The 25,777-nt window shown below is 38.8% G+C and overlaps 1 protein-coding gene across 8 annotated transcripts in view; it reads left to right on the top strand.

The window, feature by feature from the left end:
- The window catches only part of OTUD7A (OTU deubiquitinase 7A), a 154,042-nt gene that overhangs the window by 103,830 nt on the left and 24,435 nt on the right, over positions 1-25,777 (top strand). For all 8 annotated transcript variants that reach the window (XM_075045461.1, XM_075045460.1, XM_075045459.1 and 5 more), the window contains 2 exons: positions 12,825-13,007; positions 16,091-16,309. In XM_075045461.1, coding sequence (XP_074901562.1) covers positions 12,825-13,007; positions 16,091-16,309 — 402 coding nt within the window. The remainder of the gene's footprint in view (positions 1-12,824; positions 13,008-16,090; positions 16,310-25,777) is intronic.

Raw genomic sequence — 25,777 nt, 5'->3', positions numbered from 1 at the left:
AGCATATGCTTTAGAGTTCCATGGGCGTGCTCTACAATGCCTTGTCCTGTGGGAGAATGGGGGATACCGGTGACATGGGTAATTCCCCAAAGCTGCAAAAAGGTAGTCAGTCACCTTGGTAGAAAGATAAGCTGGACCGTTGTCAGTCTTAATATGCAGAGGTACACCAGCCACAGAAAATGCTCATTGCCAGTGTTGAATAACATCCCTTGGAAGCTTCACCTGTATGAGCGGTGGCAATAACAACAGAAGAAAAAGTATCAATAGACACATGCACATATATCAACCGCCCAAACTCAGGAATATGTGTCACGTCAGTCTGCCAGATTTGCAAGGCTCGAAGGCCTCTAGGGTTGGTTCCATAATAATGAGGTACATGGTGGCCCTGACAGTCAGGGCACGCAGTGACGATGGCATAAGCCTCAGAGTTCGACAATCGAAATTGCCACTTTAAGGCCCGATGTCCTTGGTGAAAAAAACGATGAGCTTCGATTGCCTGTTGTCTCACATTTGGTACTGGACCTATTGCCACCCCTGATACGAGAGCATCTGCACGAGCATTCCCTTCCACAGTAAAACCAGGCAAGCTTGTGTGGCTTTTAATATGCATGACATAATATGGGGAGCGGTGTTCCTGAATCACCATCCATAACAGCTTCAACACACCAAATAACTTTTTATTTCCCACCTGACCAAGCACAGCCTTATCCAATCTTTGAGCCAAACCCACCACATAAGCTGAATTGGTGACAACATTTACAGGATCTGGAAAATGTTGAAACACCATCACCATTGCTCGAAGTTGTACAACTTGAGGGGAGCCTTCTTGCTGTTCTATCTTCTGTTGCCATTGCTGGCCATCATGCCACACAATGGATGCTTTTCCTTTTTTTCCTGAACCGTCAGTGAACACCGTGGGACCAATCGCCAGCTCTGATTGACTTAGTTGCTTTTGTGCAGAGCGTATTTGACTTCCCATTTTAATTAATGGATGAGAGGGAAGATGATACCCAATTTGCCCAGTATAATTTGCCAAGGCTGCTTGCAATGCGGGGCTATTAGCAAGACACCATTCAAAATAATTGGTTTTAACAGGCACAGTGATACATTCCAGGTCCCTGGCTATCAGTTCCATACATCGAACTCGGGTCTTCATGATAATTTGGTCTAAAAGCTCAAAAAGACCTGGGGCGGTTTTGTTTGGTCTGAACGGTAAGAAGGCCCATTCTAACACATGCAATGGATCTGGCCAATCAGAATTCCATTGTGCGATCATGGCAAAAGGTACCAATTTGTCTATTAATACAAAAACGTGAATTGAAACTGTCAGATCAATTGTCCATGGAAGTCTATGCACAATTGCTTGCTCTAATTCTGTAATTACTTGTTTTGCCTCAGGGGTTAATGCCGGTGGTGCAGCAATGTCTGTATCACCCTTCAATAAATCCAAAAGTGGCTGTAATTTCGATGATGGCAACCCTAAATAGGGTCGAACCCAACTGATCACTCCAGCCAATTTTTGTACATCATTTAAAGTTTTTGTCTCCAATTCTAACTGAATGGGTTGTGGTGCGACCATCTGATTTAATATTTTCATACCCGAATACAGCCACGGCTGTTGACGCTTTACCTTTTCAGGTGCAATAACTAGGCCTAATCGCTGTAGTGAATCACGTGCTGTGACTTCCATTTCGCTTAACATCTGTTGAGATGGAGTGGCTAGGAAAATGTCATCCATATAATGATAACAATAACTTGTTGGGAATGCAGTGCGAACTGAACTTGAGGCCTTTGCCACAAACCACTGACAAACGGTGGGAGAATTTCTCATTCCCTGAGGCAAAACTTTCCAATGATACCTTTTCACCGGCTCACTGTTGTTCACTGAAGGTACAGTGAAAGCAAACTTCTCCGTATCAGGTGCGGCTAAAGAGATGGTGAAAAAACAATCTTTTAAGTCCATTACAATAATTTCCCATTGCATTGGAATCATAGTTGGAGAAGGTAATCCTGGCTGCAATGCCCCCATGGTTGCTATTACCTCATTAATCTTTCGTAAATCATGCAATAGCCTCCGTTTTCCAGATTTCTTTTTGATCACAAACACTGGTGTGTTCCATGGGCTATGAGAGGCCTCAGTATGTCCTGCGGCCAATTGTTCTGCAACTAAAGATTTCAAGGTGAGGAGTTTTTCTTGATTGAGGGGCCACTGATCCACCCACACTGGTTTATCTGTTAACCAGGTCAGTGCCAGTGTTGGGCACTCCACGCCCTGCAGCACAGTGGCCCCTATGAAAAATCCATGGTAAGACACACCCCCCGTTGATCCAACACATCTCGACCCTGTAAATTAAGTGGCAAAGTGGTGACATATGGCCTCACAGTGGCTTTCTGTTCCTCTGGGTTGCTTATTAGCACAGGCTTTGCTGCAATAAAACTATTTGAAACTCCACCTACACCCAACACTCCTTCCGCATTTACAACCAATGGCCACAAGGAGGGCCAGTTACGCTGAGCTATGATGGTCATATCAGCCCCAGAGTCCAGCAAACCTATCAATTTTATCTGTGATGGGGATGCATTTGCCATAGTGAGGGTACAGGTAATTTCTGGCCTGCTTTCCGTAATGCATTGCGACCAAAATACCTGTGGTTTTCTAGTGGACTCAAAACCTTGAGTACCACGAATCACCTGTTCTGTCACAGGCGCACAGCTCATAAATGATACAAGTTGGGCAATTCGTGTGCCTCCTTTTATAGTGACTGGAGGGGTTGCAGTAGATACCATTGCACATATTTGCCCGTGATAATCAGCATCAATAACTCCCAAATGCACCATTAACCCTTGCAAAGTACTACTTGATCGTCCTATTAGTAAGGCACTTATTCCTTTACCAATCAGTCCCCAGGCTTCCAGGGGCACTTTATGCACTCCATGGGTAGATAAAGTTACTGTGTGGGTGGTGTATAGATCCATCCCGGCTGCTGCTTGGGTTTGTCCCTGTAACTTGTCACAAAGGCTTGTGGTGTCTGCGCTGGCTGTTGTACCAGAAAGGAGTTGCTGGAGTGGTAGGGCATTTATGTCTGCACATGCCCCTTCGTGCTCTTTCTGCCGTTTCCCGACTGGAGGGGTTGACCATTAGCATGAAATTTAGATTTACATTGCTTTGCAAAGTGTCTCAGCTTTCTGCACTTAAGACATGTAGCTGCTCCCACGGCCACCTGCCCGGCTCCTCCTTTTCTATTTTTAGTGGGATAGTTAGCCTTGACATGTCCAGTCTGCCCACAGCAGTAACATTTCTGATTAGACATATGCATTGCAGACATAGCTGTAGCTAATGCAGACATTTTGTGTTCAACAGAGCCCACCTTCCCACAAGCTGTAATCATAGCTTCTAGGGTTGAATCCCCAGGGAGCATCTCAATCACCTTTTGACAATCTGCGTTAGCATTGTCACAGGCTAACCGTTTTACCAGCATTTCTCGTATATGTGCATCCTTTCTTGTCAAGGTCAATGTCCTCCCCAGGCCCCTTGGTCCAGCCGAGGTCCTCCACACATAACCATGTAGAGATTCATATTGTTTTACTTTTTGATATGCATAACTGCTGAAAATATAAGCTGAAAGATGGCACAGAAGAACATAGGTGGAATAAAAGCCCTGGATTTTGTTTTTAGAAGTATGCTATACAGCCTGCCAAATACTGGATTTGTGTCTGGTCATTTGTAAAGACCCTGGATTGTACATACTTAGAGGTAGTTTTCACCCTCATAAGAGGAAGGACTAGATGAATCAAGCATCCCTGCGGAAAATTCCTGTGCCCTTTTAATTGATTTGTTACTGATCCACAGTATAGCCTCATGTAAAATGCTGGTTCTCTTAAATGGGCTAAAAGGGGAGATGACGTGCCTCCCACCTAACAGCTAATGCTTTGTATTTGTGGGACAGCTGCTATGCCAAGAACACCTTTCTATACACTGGCATGGAGTATTAGAGTCACAGAGGCATGTTCTCTGCAGTAGATTTGAAGGAGTTATAATGATTGGGATGGTACTGAAAACAAAGGTTTTGTCTGCCAACAAGACTTTTCCTGTTTTGTGGGCAGGGATGCGTTGTTGATTTTTAATTTTTTTTTTAGTAGGGAGGGTTTTTTTTTCCTGTGGATGCTTTGCATTAGCTTTAGTAATAGTGGGATTGTAATTTTTTTCCAATTCATTGGTAAAAATTACATACAATGATAGTAAAATATTTAAGAAACGGTGGCAAAAAACTTGAAAGTTACATTGCTGCTACTGGTTCTTCAGTAGTCTCTCTCTTATTTTAAAAAATGTTTTCTAAATGGTATTGCATTCAAGTGCAAGTTTCATTAACAACAAAAATGGCATTCAATGTAAAGTAGATGGGCAGATATTGTACCTGATTAGGATGGTTAAAAATTCCAAAAGATGCATCCATTTTAGTTTCACTGCCATCTCACCAACATACCTTTTTTTACTTTCTAGTATTTGTCACACTGAAAAATGATGCTCTGTCTTCCTTTCAGCTTAGTTTCTTGTTCAGTTTCGTCATCTTTTTGTGCTTCTGTAGACCTCATTTTTATTTTCTGAAATACATCATTCTGTATTCTTGCCCAAGTTGCTTTCTCTGTGAGCTGTGTAGCATTTTGGCTTCTTTTTTTCCTTTACAGTTTTGTGAAAGTACCACATTAATTCTTACTGAGTATTGTTATTGTTTCTGCTTCTTAGATATATGGACCAGCAGTTTATGAAATGTAAACACAGGCCGCATCATAATTTGTTTAATTCTGTCTAACCTTTCCCTTCTGCATCCTTTTTCTTACATGTTTTTGGTTCTGCTTAGCTTTAGGCAGCATTTCCTGCCCCTTTTAAAATTTCCTTTGCTGAAGTCCTGTATATATGTTGTTGCTACAAGTTGCCCTTCGTTGTGGTCCTTGCTATTTAGATCTTTCCTAGCTCCCCATCTCAAATTGCATCCCTTCTAGCATTTTGTTCATCATTAAATCAAGAATTGCTGGTGACCTTTCAAATGTTCTTTTTAACATATTGGAGTAGGTGGATATTTGAAAGCTTGGCAGGGGGGAGTGCTTTATAGTTGCATGCTTGCTATTCCTACTAATTAATGATAAATGTCCTCTAGTTTCATTATATCTGATTTAAGAAGTGAAAGACAATAGATTCATTAACCGTAACAACCGTGCTAAGCTACGCTGGTTTAGCCAAAACAATATAAAGCAAAAAAACCCAAAGACTAATTAATAGCATGTTGCTCAGGTCTTGCTGCCTGAGTATTACCTGCCTGAAAAACGTAAAATCTAGTATGGGTACAACTAGCGTAGGCTGCTTAATGGGTGCCTGATTTTTGTTATTAGAGAGTACGAGTTGTGATCTGACAAAGCATGTGCTTAACATTGAGCAAGCAAGGATTACTCATGTGCTGCAAAGCATTAAGAAGTCACTTTCTCCTCACAGCACAATCAAGTTTAAGACTGGACTAGAGAAAGGCAAGGTTAAAAAAAAGACGGACCTTTATTCTCCAGAAATACCAGGGTGAATGCAGCTGTCTAAGCACTATGAAAACTACTGTAAAACCTGAGTGGTGCTAATCGTACTACCTGTATGAAGTCGGAGTGTATTTCTCATCTGAAAAATTACAATATGTGATAGTCTCGAAGCAAACGGTTTAAAGCAAAAGTCCCAAGTTTCTAGTGCTCTTCTGCTTTCAGATTTCAGCTTCCAAGCTGACCAGTTTACTAAAATGTGGAGTGAGTTGGAAATACATCTATTAAAAGAAAGAAATCAGGACTTTGAAACTTTTCCAAGAGAGCTTCCTGTAGAAAGCACTGTATAGTTGTATTGTTGTTTGGTTTTTTTTTTAAACTGTCCAATATTTTATTTAAAACTCAACAAAGTGGTGATATTTTAAAATAATACCTGGGCAAACGAGCCCTTGGCTGTCTGATAGTACAGCATTTCTGGTTCCACTCAGGAAAAAGTACTTATGTAAATGTTTTACATTTGTTAGAGTGCTATACCATGTGTATGTACATAGTGCATGGATCCAATGCAGTGGATGATGCAGCCTACATGCAGCTTAGGGCTGATCCAGATATGCAAAAGAATGGCTGCAGGAATATTTCTTGTCCTATAACATTTACTGTGGTTTGGTTTGACCTCTTCATTGGCATGCACCCAGTTTCCTTGCGGCAGAGTATGAGGAAAATCCGTGTTGTATTCTAAATTTCTGACTAACCTATTGGCTCAGTAGTTTGTCCATCTAATTCTCAGTCTTGTCCCTGGGCTGGTTTTCTTGCTAGTGTGCCTCAAGAGGAAAACAGTAGTAGTCAAGGCTAAATATAAAAATGTGGGTCTTGGTCTTTGGTTTCTTTTATCAAATGTTTTCTGAGGAGAGGATGGCGTCCACAGGTTGAGAAGGACAAGAGGGCAAGATGGAAGGGCTGTGAAAGGTGAAGGAAGGAGGTGTATTCTCTGATCACAATGTGGTCAGTCCTAATGAGGTCACCTCAACCTTTCCCTCCCTCAAAAGTTAGATTTAATAGTAAGCGGCTTTCCCCAGTGTTAACTAAAGATGCGATGCCCGAAGAGCAGTGTGCCAAGGGGAGAACATGCTCTCTGAGGGTCCTGCAGTAGTACTCTTGCATAGAGAATACTCTTGACTGCTGCCTCCTTTTCAATTTCTTTCTAGCCTGGGATTTGGAGTCCGGTGAACCTAACACAGAAAGCCCTGGCACTGGACACTTGGCTCTCATCCCCTGACCCTTTCTTCTTCTGTTGGCACTTTTGTATTGTCCCCAGTTGAGGCACCCTAAGGAAAGCTAGACTTTTTGGATCCAGGACCAAGGCCTGGGAAAATTTTATGTCTGTCAGCTTGGTCTCAGAGCATCAGATCACTGAGAAACCTACTTCTGAACATTTCTTGGACGACTCAGGTTGTCTAAATAGGGCAGAGGTGGGGGCAGGGGGAAGCAGTCCTCTGTGATGATCAGGTTAAACTGAATCATCTGGAATGCTTCTGAGGTGAGTCCTACTCTTGCTGTTCTTTAGCATCTTTTTTTTAACCCTTTACTAATCCAGTTTGAGGTGGTAAGGCAAAAATGGATAAGTGGCTTCTGAAATTACACATTGTTTTATCTAAGTCTTTGTTTTTTCTTCAGGCTGACAATGCCTCCTGTTGTTATTCAAGCAACTATTATTTAGGACAGGAACTTCACAGTGTAACTGAGTTTATTTTTGAATTTCCCTTTCATGTAGATGTCTGCTGTCTCTGACACTAAAACGTCAGTACCAGCCCTCAGTCAGAGTGCATCTTCCATTCTGTACTCAGCTGCAATTTTTTTTTTGTTCTGTTTTTCCTCCACACTAGAAATATTTGGTTTTAAAGCAGAGACGTTTCAGTCCTGTTAAATTTTACACTTGCTGACTCACATAGCACATATAGCTGTTCTGGAAATAACTGTTCAGTAAGAGTATTCTTCCTGTTGAGTTAGTATATTAATTTGATTCCAGCATCCTGATCATGATTCACAACCTGTCTTTTGTAACCAGCTTTGCGCTGCTCCAGCTTTTTGCTGACTGATGTTCTCTGACCATTAGGAACTCAAAGCCTTTCATGTAAACCCACTGGGTCGGGTCAGTGCTGCTTTGGAGCAATTCAGTTGCTACTAACTGATACAGTGTTACCAGTGACTTGTCATCGGATGTGATTCTGTGTACTGAAATAAGGTTGTTATGTCTGTGAAGTACCTTTTTAAATACAATAATATTTCATATAAACAAAGAAGTTAGCAGTCAGTGAACAGTAGGGTGCATCAGATAAGTAACAGTAAAAAAAAAAAATAGCGGACAATCTGAAAAATAGTCTTGTATTGTTTTTGTCCTTCACATTACAACAAAAAGTCTCACTTAATTTAGTTGATGAAACTATGCAAAATCAGTTACTTACCTGTTGCTTCTCCTTCAGCCTTGCAATGCAGGGCATGTCAGTCCCTATGTCAGCTGTAACCCCTGTGGGATAGGAAAGATTGTTCCCTTCTGTTGAGGGCCTGTGCAGGAGATGACAATTAAAGAAAATGAAAAGATGTGAGAGCAGGGACTTGTGTGAGGAGCAGGGTCTGGGAGATTTCAGAAAAGACCAGGGAACAGACATACAAACAGAACTTAGATAACAGGAAGACTAAGTCTTTTCCTAGGGACTTAGAGGGACTGTATGCACTCTGTTCCAAACCAGAAGGCTGCTGAAACTCACTGGACAACTAGCAAGACTGGCAGGAGGGAACTACGGAACTACCCCATGAGGCATTGGGGGGGGCATATGTTTGATTTCAATGTTATATGAAATTTTTTGTTGTTGTTTCTGACCCAGCATACCTTGGGTTTTTTTCTTCTTTCAAAACTTAGTTTGGAATGTAATAGCATACAGCTTTAGAAATTCAAAAGTTTTTGGTATGCAAAGTTTAAAGGAGGAGAGCTAGGCAGAGTTAACTTTATTGTCCACCATCATAAACCCCACTAGTTTCTTCAGTAACTTCCAGCTGAAACCTTCTCACCTGCCACGTCACACTGCTAGAAATCTTTGATCAGATCATCTGCTCTGGGCATCTCTGAATTTAATAAACTTTCTAATTTCTTCCCTGCTTGTCCATTGCTCCTGCAGTCCGTTTCTATGGTCCAAATCACATCACACTTTTTATTAGATCTGTTGACTTCTTTTTTTTTATTTTACACTGCACTAATTTTTTGTACTTATTTGTATTTCTTCACATGGTGTCTTTTATAAATGGCTCTGGTTTTTTTCTCTCTTCCTTTCCCCTAATTCTCTTTGCTGTCTCCAATTTCCTCTGCTTTGACTTACAAATTGTCTTCTTTATTCCTCCCAAACTGATGAATTCTCCTCGTTTTTATGGGCAATGGTAAAAATGAAAGGTCTGTCATTTGTATTTACTTTTGAAAATATAAACCAAAATGAGAGGAAGCCTTGGCAAAGGGGGCAAGTTTACATGTTTCCAGTACAGAGAGTAGCTGAAAACACTTACACTAGTCAGTTAGGGTGGCTAATATTCAAAAACACTCTTTCGTGGAGATGGAAGGGTACTTAATATATTCTCTAATTTGTTTGATTTTTTTTTCTTGCATTCCAATGCTTGGAGGCTCCAGCAAATTTGGGGAAAGCAAGTCCAGTAATCATTTCCTATGCTGGTTCTCTGAAATTTAAGGCTTTGGTGCTGAATTGGTGCTTCCCATAGAAGAAATTGTTCAGGAGATGGGGACAACTCCAGGGAGATGGAGAGATTTGAAAATAAAATATTTCTGTGTAATATACCTATAGTTATAGATATTTTATTTTGTGTATAGTTTCAAGTCTGTATTAGAAGTTCTGTTGCTACATTGTACCATGGAGCATAACTCAAGAGTCACTGTGTAATTTAGTTTTAAATGCAACACAGTGAACCTAGTTTCTGAAGGCTGCCTGTAATTTTTGTGATAGAGCTTTTATATAAGTTGATTGTATCTGGCCTAAGACTAAGGATAGTGGGATTTCTGTTAGTCTACTGATTTTCTGCTTTCCTATTACATACATCAAAGCTCCATCATACAGTAAGCTGTCACTTACAGCACATGCATAGTGATTTTTGTTAGATTTCAGGACTTAAACATGAAAATATCTTGAGCAGTGACCTGTAAGGAATGCCCTGACACTAGAGAAATGCTGTCTGTGTTCCATTAATATAGGTCTGTTACTCAAGGATCTGTATTGAATAAAGTCAGGTTGCTGCTGGCAGTCATGCAGCACTGGACTTGTAGCATTGACAATACTCGGATAATATCGTTTTGTTTAAACCTGCATTTCCTAGAATTATATTTATTGTCACTTCCACTTTTTAAAAAAAGTTTTACTTTATTGTCCTCATGGTTGAGAGGAAGATTTAAAAAACATATTTTAAGTGCCTCCTAAAAACAGGACCAAACTAAAGCAATCCCTGCTCCAGACATTGATACATGATCACATCAATCTTGGGAACACACTCATGATTATTTGATGTTTGGCTTGGGCAACTTGATTCAGATGATATATGTAGTTAAGTCAGAGCTCTGACTGGATTATAGCCATTCAATCTACGTGGGATTTTTAGAATAAAAATACTGGTGATAACTCAAGTGCTTGTTCTAGGATCTCTGACAATTTTCCCTGAATTTACAATTTTTCCTACAGGCTTTCTAATAGAAGATTACAGCATAACATGTATAACGCTTCCATATCACTGACATGGTAGCTTATATTATGGACTACTCAGGATGTATGTAACATTCTTGCTCGGTGATATTAATTCTCCTTTCACAATTTTGTTTAGTACTTCAAAACCTGAGATAGTTCAGCTCAACCCTGTAGGTAACAGCTGTTTGTGCTGGTTTTTTCCAACTTCAGTTAGGTTTTTATTCTTCACAGAAATTACTGTAACAGTAAAAGACTTTCTTTTATCTGTATAAAACTGCTTTGTGCTATTTTTAGCGTATTCTGCTTTGTGTAAGCAAATAAGTTATATTTAACTGCTACTCAGGTGATGTTGCTTCTCAAAGTACATAAAGTGACAACCTTTGATGGTGTAATAAATCATGTATTAGTCAGAATCAGGTTACTTTTGAATTCCCAGAATAAGTGCTCATGGAATACTGTGAAACTCTCATATAATTAGTAGTGTCTTTTTTCTTTCATTTAAATATTTGTAATTTTCCAATTAAAAACAAGTACTTGGAGAGTGCTGGGGCATCTATGTATTTTAACTTAGCAGGATTGTTTTGAAAATAACATACAAACATCTCAACATTATTTTCATTATTATTTTTTGAGAGTGACAAGTACCATTTTACCACCTGTACTAAACAGACTTCTTTATCTCTGGATATTAGCCTGCATTCCGTTATCACTGGTCATAGCAATATGATGAAGTGGGAGCTTGGAAGCAAATCTTTTAGAGGATTCTGTGTTGGCCGGTTCCATGAGCAGTTCACACAGACATGGAACCACACTGAATCCTCTCACTGCATGTTTTGTTACAAAACATTATCCTATGTTACCTGCTTTCTAAAAGACTTCTAAAATCTCTGAGAGTGCAAGTTCTTTCTGATGCATAAGGTAAAGGGACCTAAAGTATTTTGCATTTGCATTCTGCTCCGTGAATAGAAAGATAAAGTTTCTCACTCTTTTTTGTTATAACACTTAACAGCCATGTCTTTCCATCATTGCTGCTAATTATTATTTATTATTAATACAACTGTACAAATGAGAATTATTACTGCCTCTCATTATTTTATGTTAAATTCTGTGGGACTTAATGTTCATCTTAAATTGCCAGTTTCTGGAGCCATTTGATCAGAATCCAAGAAAGGGAAGTCCTGGCATTGATTGCCTTGTATGATAAAATGTCTGGATTTGTGGATGAGATGAGAGCAGTGGATACCTTTTACCTGAACATTTGCAGGCTTTTGACACTGTTTCCCACAGTATTGCTATATTCAAGTTAGGATGTTACAGTCTGGATGGGTGGACAACTAGATGGACAAATAACTGTTTTGATGGTCAAGCTGAGAGGGTAGTGGTTAATGAATAGCTTTCTAGCTGGAAGCTGGTAACAAATGCTGTACCTCAAGGGTCTATACCTGTTTAAACTCTTTATTAGTGAGGCAACTTCAAGTTTGCGGATGACACCAACTGCGGGGACTGGTTGATGTCTTCAAGGGCAGAGCTGCCATTCAGGGGAATCTAGACAGAGCGAGGGAATTGACCAACAGGAACATGGTAAAATTTAACAAGTATGAACACTGGAGTTCTGCACCTGGAAAGGAAGAACCCCTTGCAATGATACAGACTGCGGGGCAGCTTAGCAGAAAAAGACCTGGAGGACTTTATAGCCAGTAAGCTGCAGATGAACCAGCCATGTACCCTGAGAGCTAGGAAAGCCAGCAATATGCTGAGTTATATCAACAGGACCATAGGCTGTAGACAGAGGGAAGTGATTTATACCTCCCTACTCAGCACTCATTAGACATCTATAATACCGTGTCTAATTTTGTCCCCCATCCCCAGTCCAAGGAAGACAGTTAGAAATTGGATTGAGTTCAGGGGAAGGCTGCAAAGATTGTTGGGGGCTGGAGCACAAGTCCTGTGAGGAGAGACTGAGGGAGTAGGCCTTGTTCAGGCTGGAAATGGGAAGCCTTTGAGGGGATCTAACAGCAGCCTTCCAGTGCCAGTAAGAAGGTTATCAAGGAGTTGGAGCCAAGCCCTTCACAGTGGTGCATGGCAGGAGGACAAGGGGCAATGGGTATAAGTTGAAACAAGAGAGGTTCAGGGTGGACATAGGTCCCATGAAGACAGTCAAACGTGGGAACAGTTTGTGCAGAGAGGTTGAACAGTCTCCATCCTTGGTGATTTAAAGACCAAACTCTGATCCTATAGCTGACCCTGCTTTGAGCAGAAGGTTGGACAAGAGCTCTCCTGAGGCTTCTCCAATTATGATATAAAGAAAACTAAAATATAAATTAGAAAGAAGAGATAAAAATATTTCTATCTTTGTCCATTTGCTGTGTACTTTCAAGGTGTTTACCGACTGTGCATTTTTGTTGAGGGAGGAGTGGTTGTAAAATGTTTTATCCACAGAACCTCTGTTTCCTTGCTGATGCTTTAAGTAAGAGTGATTTAAGTTTATATTTGAAGTGCATATGAAGATGGTTTCCAGGTTATTAATCTGGTCACATACAGATGTGAGCAGAATGTCCTTTTGCTATTTGGCAGGCAAAAATTGGGACTTGACAGCAGCTTTGAATGACTATGAGCAGCTCCGGCAGGTACACACCGCCAACCTGCCACAAGTGTTCAATGAGGGCAAATACTACAAGCAGCAGGAGCCAGAGCAGCCTCCTCAGGTGACGAAGGCTGAGCGACCCTGCCTGCAAAGGCAGGATGACATTGCTCAAGGTAAGAGCTTTTCTCCAGGGCTTTTGTGGACAAGCAGCTTTCTAGCTTGTCTGCTTGTGAGTTATGCTTGTCTGCAGGGAGGTGGGAGTCCTTTGCCATCAGCCTGTGAACTGTGTCATTGTGACGGGATTCACAGAGCTGCTGCTGGACCCTACATTTCACATGTTTCAGTTGTCATGAGCTTTGCCTCAGTTCTGCAAGTTATTTTTTTAATGTGTGATTGAAGTACAGAAATGCATTGTCCCCAAGCAGTCCTATGGTACATATAAAAGGAATTAATTAGAGGGTATCACAGACCACTATTGTATATAGTTTTCTATGCTTATTGAGACCAAAAAAAGGTTTTAAAAAATCCATATTTCAATCTTGGCATTCTTACAGTATGTGATTAGGGTGTATGAAATCTATGAATAACTTTCAGCTTTAAAATTTTGTTCTTTTAAGGTTCCACAGAAGAAAGGACAACCTCCTATCCCCCCCAAATAGAAATTGAAACCTTAAGAAAAATGAGTCAACTACCTCTAGCAGTTGATTTCCAGTACAGGATGATAAGCATTAGAATTCACTTTTTTGTTTGCAGACCTTTTATAGGTTGTATTTCAGATCTCTATCTCTCTCAGAGACTGTTGCAATGCATTTTTTTTTAATATTAATTTATCAGGGAACTGTAGTTTGCACCAAAATAAACCTACAGGTCTCACAGCTTGTCATGTAGGGAAGTAATAGCATTAGCTTGGTGATGGCTTTCTATGCAATCATTAAAAGGAACAGAAGGTCTTCCCTTCTGCTGGCTCTTCTCTCCTATTAAACAGGAAATGGCATCAGTACTTAGGAGTGTCAGTAAAGCTTTTTTAAAATTGATAACTTCCATCGGTAGAAAAGGAACTGTAGTGCTTCTTAATGACCCCTTAAAAGCACTGAACACAAATAAAGGGAGGAAGAGTAGCTCACTGTAGTTGATAAAACTGTGTCCCTTCATCCTCATTAGGATATAGCTTACTCTAAAAATCCATATTATTAAACTGTCCAGTTTACACTGAAGTGGCCATTTGATGTTTTAGTGGGTGTAGCAGGTAGTGTGGGGTAAGTCTGGCTTTAAATGCGTGGACTGACAGTAACTTTGCTACCAATTCAATGCATAACTGACGACTTCATGATCAGAGAGCCATCTCTGACTGAAATGTGAAACTGGAGCAAGTAGGATGTTCAGGGAGGAGCAGAGAAGGGAAAGAAGGGTCTTGTTATGGACCAAGTACTTGGAGTGAAGGATGCAGCCAACAGGTGAGGACAGGACTGTGGTGGGAAGGGATGATGGAGTAGGTAGCAAGAGGATGTCAAATGGAGATGCTATCCTACACTTCAGCTCCCCTGTTTAAAAGTGATTTAGCTGAGATGTACAGGGAGAAGAAAAAAATGCAAATGTAATCAAACCTTCTACCCCTCCCCCCAATTAAGGATATTTTAGGGAGTGCAGTTTAGCTCTTAAAATTAGAAAACCTTTGATCTATTAGAGAAACAAAAATTCACAAACTCCAGGAAAATAGTTTTTTAACAACCAATAGTCAGTTTGAGATGTTTTAAAAACACTGTTAGCTTAAATGATAAGCTGCATTTAAGTAAGCTTCTTTGTTAATTTCTGAAGGCACAGAAGTACAGGAACTTCTTTTATTTTAATATAGCATTGTACGTGTTTGAGAGTTGATCACTAAAGGCTAGTTTATGGTAGTATTTGTGAAGCTACAGAGGTGAAGTTGCACCAAATAGTTTTTTACAAAAGCTTCCAGTATGATAAGGTACCCATTTCAAAGAAAAATCAATGAAAATATTATCTAACTTAACATCATGTAAATCCCTCCAGGAAGCTTTCTGCATATTCAAAAATGCAAGAAACTCCATAAACCTGGTGTCAACTCACTAATAAGACTCAGTAAAATGCCCAGGAGACTTTCTAGTATTAATTTAAGATAATCCCCATTGCGAAGGATGGCTAGAGAGAGTGCAACTCAGTAGAAGACCCAAGGTCAATCTGTTTGAAGCACAGAAAGGCAGTGGTACCGTGGTTCTAAGGAGTGCCACTTCTCAGATGCAGAAAGAAACTTTATGCTGAATGTTAAACTTCTGAGAGAAGACTAGTAGCATTTGATGAACATAAATTTTAGGCAGCTACAAAATGTTCATTTCAGTTTTTAAAAATATAAACAGGAGTACAGGGCAGAAAGTAAACAGAGGGAAACTATATCTGTCAGTTTTGACTGAATGATTCATGGTTTAAGCACTTGAAAAGTATTTCTGTTACCCATTTGCTGATACCAGAACTGAGGTCATATAGAAAAGTGAAATGATACAATAGTAGTATTTTGTCCCTTTCTTGACATTCTAATGCTTTTTTGGCTTTAATGACCCTTCACTGTTCCTTATATAGCATTTGTCCACAGAGAAATTCAATAAATTGTAAGATATTAGCTCATAGTTGTTCTGATAAAATAATGCATTCTTTTGTACCAGGCTTCTAAACTGCATCATTCTTTTTGAACTATGTATTGTTTCTTGGGTCAGGATTTTAGAAAACACATATCCATAAAAACTGAGTTTGTCTTAAATTCAGCATAATGATGTTAAAATTGTTTTCAGATAGGTTGTTCTGAGATTAAAACAGTATGGCACGTTCGATATGAAGTGGTTGTAGAATGCTGGATTTTTTGATTTACAAGAAGTCAATTTAAGACTTCAAAACATTAATTGATTATCATCTATCTGCCCATAAATGTTTCTTCTGATGCATCTTTGGAAGCTTAAGATACATTAAAAAATTTTTTTACAGAAATATTTGTCTCTCATATCTCATTAATTTTACTGTTTATCTATTTTGCTAGAAGGAGAGTGAAGTTCTTATGACTTGCCATAGGGATCCATAGTAAGAACTAAGGAATCCTTTACAGTAGGGAAATAACCCAAAAAAGGTAACAAACAAGAAGTGGAATAAATTCCTCAGTGAAATGAACAGGTATTTGCCAGACTTGGTGTTGATTGTTTTTTTTAATGTAGTTTTATAGGCTAATAGTATCTCTCTGGTTTCTCTACAGAAAAGCGTCTTTCCAGAGGTATTTCTCATGCCAGTTCAGCCATAGTCTCCCTTGCTCGATCACATGTAGCAAATGAGTGCAGCAATGAACAGTTTCCTTTGGAGATGCCCATCTACACATTCCAGCTACCAGACCTTAGCGTGTACAGTGAAGATTTCAGAAGCTTCATTGAACGTGACTTAATTGAGCAGGCAACAATGGTTGCTTTGGAGCAAGCAGGTGGGTAAATACTTCAGATGTCAGCAGCTGGGCAATCTGACATTTTGGTTGACATTTCTAATCATGCTTCATTTCTGGAGCTTGTGCATCCTGCATGGGCAATAAATGCCAGAGAGTAAAAGCAAATACTATGCTCTTTGTGAAACAACACATACCCTGATCCTCTATTTCTTTTAAAATGTTATAGAGAAAACTGTCAAATTTACTTAATAAAACAAAGAAATTGAGAGAGAAAGGAAAGGACGACTGATGGGGAAGTCATGCAATAGAGAATGATGTGAGTCTGGATGGTTGGATGGGGTTGGTACTTCCAGTTCTTGTGAGGAAATTACATTGTAATGACTAACAAAGCAAATATCTTCAAGTTCTGTTGCAGCCTGAGAAAATAGTTTTTAAATATGTATTTTATGTATTGATTATTATTTTTGTAATAAGAAACTAAATAATTTTAAAGTAATATTTCATTATTGCCATGGGGAAAAAAATGAAGACATTTAAAATTAATTTTAATTCAGATTTAGTAGTAGTTTAAAGTTTTAAGTCAGTTTTGAAGGATATGGAGAAATTTATTTAAAATTAGTATCTGTGCCTTATGAAATAGCAAGTCTATTAATGAACCACAAAATTAACACATCTATGTAGTGAAATGCCCAACTCTGGTGATATAAAGGGTTATAAAATCAGATTTCATGGCTGCCTGTGGAGTATCGAATAGCCAGTTGCTTTTTTCTGTTGACTGCTATACTGGCTTGTGTAACTCTGTGTATTCATCTGAGAGTTCATTCTCAAAACTCGGTGCATAGTCATACTCTGTGTGTTCAAACTGATAAACTGCTGCTTGTTATTGATCAGGGCACTGCATCATAGTATTTAGGCAGGACCTCTGCTAATCTGGTGTCACAATGAATGCTTACCATGTTTTATCATACGCTCATTTTTTGGCTTTGGTATTTGAAAAGCAAGACATACTTAGATAATAGCATCAAACAATAAATATTTAAGAAAAAAACCAAAACCAACCCAAATAGTATTCAGAAGGCCTTCTGGAAAAAACAGCAGTATAAAATAATGCAGGAACACTACCAGGCAACTATGAAGTATGAAAACTGTCAGTCACCTATCAAGAAAATATATCTAGTTTCTCTGGGAACCACGTAACACAAGAAGGGCAGGGAAAAAACAGGATGGCACTTCCTCTGGCAGCTCTGCCAAACACTCCAAATTCCATATGGCTATCAGAAAATACAGTATCATTGTTGACCTACCCGCTTCAGTGGAATGACAGCCTTTAGAGTTGGTTAATGCAAAAGTACGAGCCAGAGGACCACAGTGGTTTTCTGACCTTAATATCAGGGAATATGTGAATTCAGAGCTGATATCTTCTAATTCATACAGAGATGGCTGGCTTTGAGCTTGAAATAGGGCTGCAGAAACTACTGAATTTGCTGCCTCTTAGCAATCTTCTCTCAAATGTCTCTGAAAATTAGAATAAATAATTTATTCTTTTCATCACATTACTTTAATTAGGGCAATAACTTGACTCACACTGGCAAAATGGTCAAAACACCCTCCTTTCCAGGATGCAAGAGGCTCTGGGGAGGAAGGTTGCCAGTTTGTCAGTTCAAGTAAGTTAAACAGATCAAACAGTGAATGTTTAAGAAAATCATGTAAGACTTAATGTAAACTGACCTTTTGTCTCTATTTAAGACATAAAGATATTCGGTTTCCTTTTATTTCCTGCCTATTTTAGACATATTGTTTTCCAAAATGAGTGAATTAATAGGAAGGTCATTTAGCATTAGACATTTTATTATCTCCTACCAACAGGGCCCAGTTTGACTATGGTTTGGTCAATGACATAAAAAAATTAACCTATCAGGTGCATTCCCTGCAAAGGGCCAAAAATCTATTTCAAAACGAAACAAACCCCACAAAGGACAGTAGCTTCTGTAGCTGAGGTTAGGGATATTGTTAAAGGAAAAGAGAGAGGTGTGTGCTTGGGTTTAAGGGCATGAATTTCAAGGGAAAGGAGAGGAAAAAAAAAAAAAGCAAGCTGATTAGGCAAAAGGAGGAGGAACTTTGTTAGGAACATAGAGCAGCTTACTACTCACAAAGCATAGAATGGGAGAGCAAAATTACTATTAACAGACTATCGCAAGTGTTGTCTGAAGTGGCTGTATGAGCTGGATGTCTATAAAAGCCTGTAAGGTTTTCATATTCTCTTTTTATATGCTTAGGCACTTGCTACCATTACATTGGTACGTGAAAGGATGTTCAGGTTAGATTCCGGCTGTATAGAAACTCAGAGCAAAATTCCTGATTTACTCAGAAATGCTGTGTAAAGGAAAGGCCCAGATAAAGGCAGTATGATTTACTCTGCTGCTGCAGTGTATCCCCTACTCTTTGTGTGATTGCTTTCCAAATATTTCTCTTAGAGGATAGAATTCACCACATTCATAAAAGCATTTTAGGGTTTTGTGCATCTTATAAACTCAGCTGTTCATTATTGCCTGAATTAGAGTGAGGTCAGCTTGTAAGTAATGTGCAGGCTGATCTCTGAGTGCTCTTGCAGTTATCAGTGTGGTTCTTCAATGGAGGATGGCTCAGATACTGATAATATTAAATGAAGTCTGTGTGAAAGCAATTTTATAATTCTAAATATTTTGCCGCAGCAAGTTGTTTTTCATTATATACACGTGTTCCCCCGTGTATCATTAGTATGTAGGCTGGCACAAAGAGAGATATGAAAACAACTTCTGCTGTACTGATGAGTTCAAAAAACCATAGTATAGGCAGAAGAATGGCTGGTCTAGCACAGTGTTTCTAATTAAAAGGATAAAGCTTCTATTGCAGTGCTGAAATATAATTCAATACAAAAATTAAACTGTATGAACCTTCAAGACTATTGCTTTCCTACACTTTTCCTTTTGTGCTCACTTTTGTGTTTTCTATGAAGCTACAGGCAAAATAAACAGTAATACATTAAGTCTGTGTTTCACATCCCCAAAAACAAATCCACCAAAATTCTGGAAATGTTTAATTTCAAACTGTTAAAAATTAAGCTTTGTTAAAAAAAAAATTGATGCCTTTTCAGGTTGTAGAAACATTTTCTTACCCCAGAATTTTTAACAGATTTTCACACAGTGTATGCAGGGTGCTGGGATAGCAACCATTTTGATTACAAGAGAACTGTATTAATTTCCTGATTTCCAAGATTTGAAATGCATGCTTGTGTAATTCAGTTCTAATATGAATGACAAATATTGTATCACAGAGTAGGATGAAATGCAATGTCATAGAAAACCATCTGTCTCAGGTTATGAAAGAAACAAATTAAGAAAACCAGTAATACTGGATCTACAGTTACCTGCAGATAACTGAACTCAGTATCAGGTGTCTGCAGCCAGTCAGGCCTCGTTATATATTTCTGTCCCATCTTATTTTACAGTCTTTGATTTGCGTTCTGGTCAGTAGCTTCTGTGACAGTCTGTGTTGCTTATGCATCAGGCTAAGAGAGAAGCATTTACTTGATTGCTCAGTTTTACTTACTTCTACATGCACAGCTCAACATTACATTTCAAGGACATCAGTAAATATGAATAGCCTTGCAGATGCTACTGCAAAGCTGATTTCATCATCTAGACTAAAAGAGAGAGCTCCTACAAGAAGATCCTTTCTTTGGAGTACAGAAAATGTATTGGTAAATGCTTTATTTATTCACTTATTTTAAAAAGAAAACAGTCACTGAATGATTAATATAAATCCATGTACAAAATCTATTATTGTAATTTTTTTCACATCAATACTTGCAAGTACACATTTATTGTATGAAAGGACTAAAACTAAAAATAAACAAACAAATAAATCCTCTTGGCTAGTCATGTAAGAAACATGTAAAGCATAGAAGTAGCTCTGCTGAAATCTGGTTTTGAGATTCCTGCACCTATTGCTAATTGTCTGACTATTCTGACTGGGCCGCGTAATCCTCTGTTGATTTAGCCAGTCAGTCCTGTGCACGCCCCATAGCAGTTACTGCTGTTGGATTCCAGAAGGGAATTAGTGAGTGTTTAGGGTGAACGATTGGTTTTGAGAATGTATGGGGTGTCCAGAATTAGACTTGCTTTGGAAGCTGAAAATACGATTTTGTGACTTGCTCGTCTTGGAGGATGGATGAGAGGTGGATGTCTGGAAATATGAAGTGCTGGAGAAGTGAAAGAAATGCTGGTTTTAGTCTAGTTTCTTAAGGAAACTGAGCTTGTGTCAGCAAGCTGTCTCTTAAGATGGTACCACTGTTTATTTTTTAAATTTAACTCTGACAATTTCAAACATATTTGTGAGTAAGCTTTTACAAGTTTCATGAAAGCTAGGTTATTTTTAGTATTTCCATAGAAGAAAAACTTGCAACGTGAATATTATTAAACGCTACAGAATCCACATGGGAAAGACCTCCAGAATGCCCAACCACAAATAAAAGAAAAGCCACCAGAAGTTTCACCTTTAGCCACATGTACCAAGCGCAGGAAACCAGACATTGAGTCCCACTGTGCACAGATTGACTTGTTGTCGTGGTTTAACCCCAGCCAGCAACTAAGCACCACGCAGCCGCTCACTCACTCCCCCCCATCCAGTGGGATGGGGGAGAAAATCGGGAAAAGAAGTAAAACTCATGGGTTGAGATAAGAACAGTTTAATAGAACAGAAAAGAAGAAACTAATAATGATAATGATAACACTAATAAAATGACAACAGTAGTAATAAAGGATTGAAATGTACAAATGATGCGCAGGGCAATTGCTCACCACCCGCCGACTGACACCCAGCCAGTCCCCAAGCGGCGATTCCCTGCCGCCCCCACTTCCCAGTTCCTAAACTAGATGGGACGTCACATGGTATGGAATACACTGTTGGCCAGTTTGGGTCAGGTGCCCTGGCTGGGCATGAGAAGCTGAAAAATCCTTGACTATAGTCTAAACACTACTGAGCAACAACTGAAAACATCAGTGTTATCAACATTCTTCACATACTGAACTCAAAACATAGCACTGTACCAGCTACTAGGAAGACAGTTAACTCTATCCCAGCTGAAACCAGGACACTTGTTTTCCTCAGTAACATGTCTATTCTGTCTAGTCTGTTTTTGAGGAGTTGGCCTAAGACTCGTTTACTTAGCCGTATGAAAGAGTACTGTTAATAGCACAATGAAGTGCATTAAAAGACAATCGCACTCAATCTGAGGTAAAATTGTACAAGCTGTGACGTGACACTTCACACTTTTTCCCATCTTTAACCATCCTTGTTTTTCTCTTAATGAGTATTCCATTTTTTTCTGTAAGAATTCTGACTTATTTTTGATATGATAAATGCACAGTGATGTTGCAGGCAAGAAACTGACTGTTTTCCTTGGAGGCAGTGATACGCAATCTAGCTTTGCAGTGAAACTTCAACCGCACTCAGTCAGATAGAGCTTGAGAGAGGGCTCATCCTTTGTAGCATCTCCTTTTCCCCTGTCAAGAGAGAGTTATATTAAGTCGCTGTTTGCTAAGTCCTTTTAACTTTTTGGTGATTAATTCTACCAGAAAAATCCCAAATCTGTAAAATGATTTAGTTTATTAGAAGCTTAAACTGGAAAAAAGAAAGTATGGACTAGAGAAATCGAAGAGGAGCAGAGGATTTATGCAGAGTTTCTGCAAAGGTTCTTTAGTATTATGCAACCTCATGTTTGTTTTGAATTTGGTTGGTTTGTATGTGTACCGCCAACCTTGTGCATGTTTGGGCAATGAATACTTTATAATGGACCTTAGTAAACTTGAGGGCAGCTCTGTATGAGCATCTTTATGGGATAGTCATAAACTAGAACAATTTCTGTTGCATATTTTTATCTTCCTGTTTATACTGTTAATGGAGTTTTGCATAGAGGACATCATGCTGAATGCTTTCTTACCTTCTATAGTACCAGTGCATTAGGCATCAGGGGCTGATATCGAAAGCCAAGCCTGGCCCCTGTTAATACTGGAAATGCATTCTCTGTTCCCTGCTGCCTTCTTTTTGAGCCGTTCAGGTCATATAACTATCTAGAATCCTCTTTAGAACTTTCCTCCCATAAATCCTGTGGCAAGAAACAATACACCTGTGGCTTGTAATACAATACAGAGGCTTATGACAATAACACTTAAACCTTTCTAGTGTTAATTAATAGTACTCCAACATTAACTTTCTCTGAGATCCAGCTTACCTTCTTTGCATGGAATACAAGATATGTATCTGATTCTGTATCAGAATGATTGATTCTTGTTGGGCGCTGCAAATAAGGGAGCAGGGAGAGCCAGTATATGCTTTGTATTATGTGAAGTATGACACACTTTATGTAGTGCAGGACTAGGATAATATCAGAATACAGAAATAGTTGGCAATCTTCAGCCATGGAGGATACTAGATTCTGTTAACATTTCGAGTTTGCATCTGAAGTCTTAAGTACCACGCAAAGAAAGGGCAATATTGTGTGCTTGTGTCTGCCTCTCTGATTGTACGTTGCTAGATCATAGACCTGGATAGAACTTTTAATCTTGATCTGAAATTAAGATCCTGGTTGCAGCAGGGATAGAGTTAATTTCTTTCCTAGTAGCTGGTATAGTGCTGTATTTTGGATTTAGTATGAGAATAGTGTTGATAACACACTGATGTTTTAGTTGTTGCTGAGCAGTGCTTACACTGTCAAGGACTTAGTTTCTCATGCTGCCCTGCCAGCAGAGGCTGGGAATGTACGAGAAGCTGGGAGGGGAAACAGCCGGGACAGCTGACCCAAACAAGCCAAAGGGGTATTCCATACCATATGACATCATGCTTAGTATATAAACTAGGGGGAAAGCTGGCTGGGGGGACCGCTGCTTGGAAACAGGCTGGGCATTGGTAGGTTGGTAGTGAGCAAATGTTTTTCATTTGCATCACTTGTTTTTCCCGGGCTTTATTTCTCTCTTTTTGTTATTTTAATTTTCATTACTACTATTATTATTGTTGTTGTCGTTGTTTTGTTGTTATTGTTATATTTACATTATTAAACTGTTCTTATTTCAATCCACAAGTTTTCTTACTTTTACCCTTCCGATTCTCTCCCCCATCCCACTGGGGGGTTGTGAGTGAGCAACTGTCTGGTGCTTAGTTGCTGGCTGGGGTTAAACCATGACACCTGGCTAGGACTTTTAATCTTGATCTAAAATAAAGAGAAAAATTTAATGTACTAGAATATGGCTACATTAATTCTTAGGGTATTTTTGCTGTAAAACAACAGATCAATTTCTTGAAATCGTTTTTCAAGATTAAATAGATTTTGTGAGAAAGTAAGAAGGAAGATCAAGTAGGAGACCAACAGAGGGAGGGAGAGTGAGAAATGGGTCTAGTTTGTCCATAAATATTGTCTTATAAAAGCAGACAGAAATAAGCCTGAGGCAGAACTGTTTCCAGTTTTCATTTAAGCTCCACTTTCCTGTTGTTTCCCTAAAGGGATCCACTGTAACCACTAGATTTGAAAAATGAAAATTCACTGGGTTTTTTTGTTATAATTCAATGCATTTCTGCTAATTTTTTGGTCAGCCATAAGCTTTGTGATGTTAACCAAGCCTACAAATATTTTTTCCATAATCTACTTGAAAGCAGATTGCTTTTATAGAAACCTCCTGTTACTCAAAAGATCATAAACATCAGACTTTGACATTTATTACCAATAGCTGCTAGTTAATCTGCAAAACAATACCACTCATTATTCCCTTAAATCCTAAGGTCTGTCTGCTTTAGGTCTTGTAAGTATGCTTTAAGCAGCACCTTGGTATAACTTAGTACTGAATACAGTACAACGAAAACATTCTGCAAAAAAACAGGTGGCAAGTTGTTATTTCACAGCCCACAGGCACAGGAGTTGCTAAAAATGGTAACTTGTTATTTCGGATGTATCTTTCCCAAAGGCTGTCCAATAGTGCTTTAAATTAAGCTTCTTTAACGCATATTTAATTTAGAACTCAGTAAGCCTAGTCTGTGATGTTGGGCATTTACAAACTAGCTGCTAAAATCATATGAGGATTACCAAATGTGCTTAGTTATTTATCTGCTATGCATCTTTACCTTTACAGTATAGTAACTCCCAACCCATTCTGACTAATTGAAATTTAATTACATAGTTCTTAGTACCCAGAACAAGTAATTGGGGACACATGTTAAAATACCGTTATACTTTAAAATATCATCATGTTTTTTTCACAATATGTATTACCTGCCATTATAAATAAACTTGAGTATAATTTTGTAATGAAAACATATTAATGGAGAAAAGTTTTTTCATTGCTTGATCTTATTTCTCTTTGGGGGATTTAACCTGAAATGCAAGACTGACTGTACAAATATATAGATACTATTTCCTCGCAGCTTGTAAGTAAAGGAATCGGAGGAGAAAAGTCTGCAGAAGAGGACAAACAAAGAAATGGAGTCACCACAGGCTGCCTATTGCATTATTCATTCAATTATTCAATTGTGCACTACTCATAGACTTCCCAAAAGTCTTGGGAAATACATCAGCTCTACTTATCATTGTTAATCATCTGCTCTTCCTTATCCCCAAAGATATTATAAAATTAGTCACATTCTCTTTCTTTATATTAGAAATGTTCACATGACTGTTTAACCAAGACTTAACACTCCAGTAAGCTACCACATGGCAACTTGTGTGCCAGGAATTATGTACTTCCAGTGTTGGCTTTGGCATTGATACTCTTCATGGCTTTATCTGCTTCATCTAGATACATCAAATATCTGTCCTCTTGTCAGTCTTTTTCATAATCCATCTCTGTTTTATAATCTGTAAAACATGCTTCATGTAGTAATGATGGATAAGTGGTTCTCTAAATGTTCTCAGAGAGGAAAGCCACATGCTATCCTACACCTTGGGCTATGCATTTGGTCTCATTTTAATTCTCTGGTAGCGTAGCTGTTGATTTTAGTAGGTCTAATAATGATGTACACTATGGTAAATGAGAAGAGAATCAGCTGTTGAAACAATCCATCTGACTGAAACAATAGTACTTAATCAAGATATGTTACTGTTAGGTAAGTTTATTAACACATACATATTAATTTTGTCTTTTGAGACTTATTACTGTAATGTAATCTGTCATCTGTATATGGGAGGCCAATGTTGATTATGTTTGAGAACTGATACCAAGACTCATAATTGTATTTAGGCAATGAATCCTTGGAAATCCAAACCTGAATGCCACATATGAGAATGGAAGGTGCAAATTAATTAAAGGTGCTCTTTTCTTATTCCAAATACACATATAGAATAGTTAAAGTTTATCTGCCTCTTACTTCTAATCTTTTCAGGTTTCACTTCTGACATTACCTTTAAGTTTATTTGGCAGAAAGGTTGTTCATGATTAACCTTCAACATTACACGTCATCACTGTATGCCTGTACCCAGTATGC

Source organism: Buteo buteo, chromosome 13, assembly GCF_964188355.1.
Source record: "Buteo buteo chromosome 13, bButBut1.hap1.1, whole genome shotgun sequence".
Taxonomy (NCBI): Eukaryota; Metazoa; Chordata; class Aves; order Accipitriformes; family Accipitridae; genus Buteo; species Buteo buteo.
The sequence above is the reverse complement of the archived record's forward strand: the minus strand, read 5'-3'. Positions and strand labels throughout refer to the sequence as shown.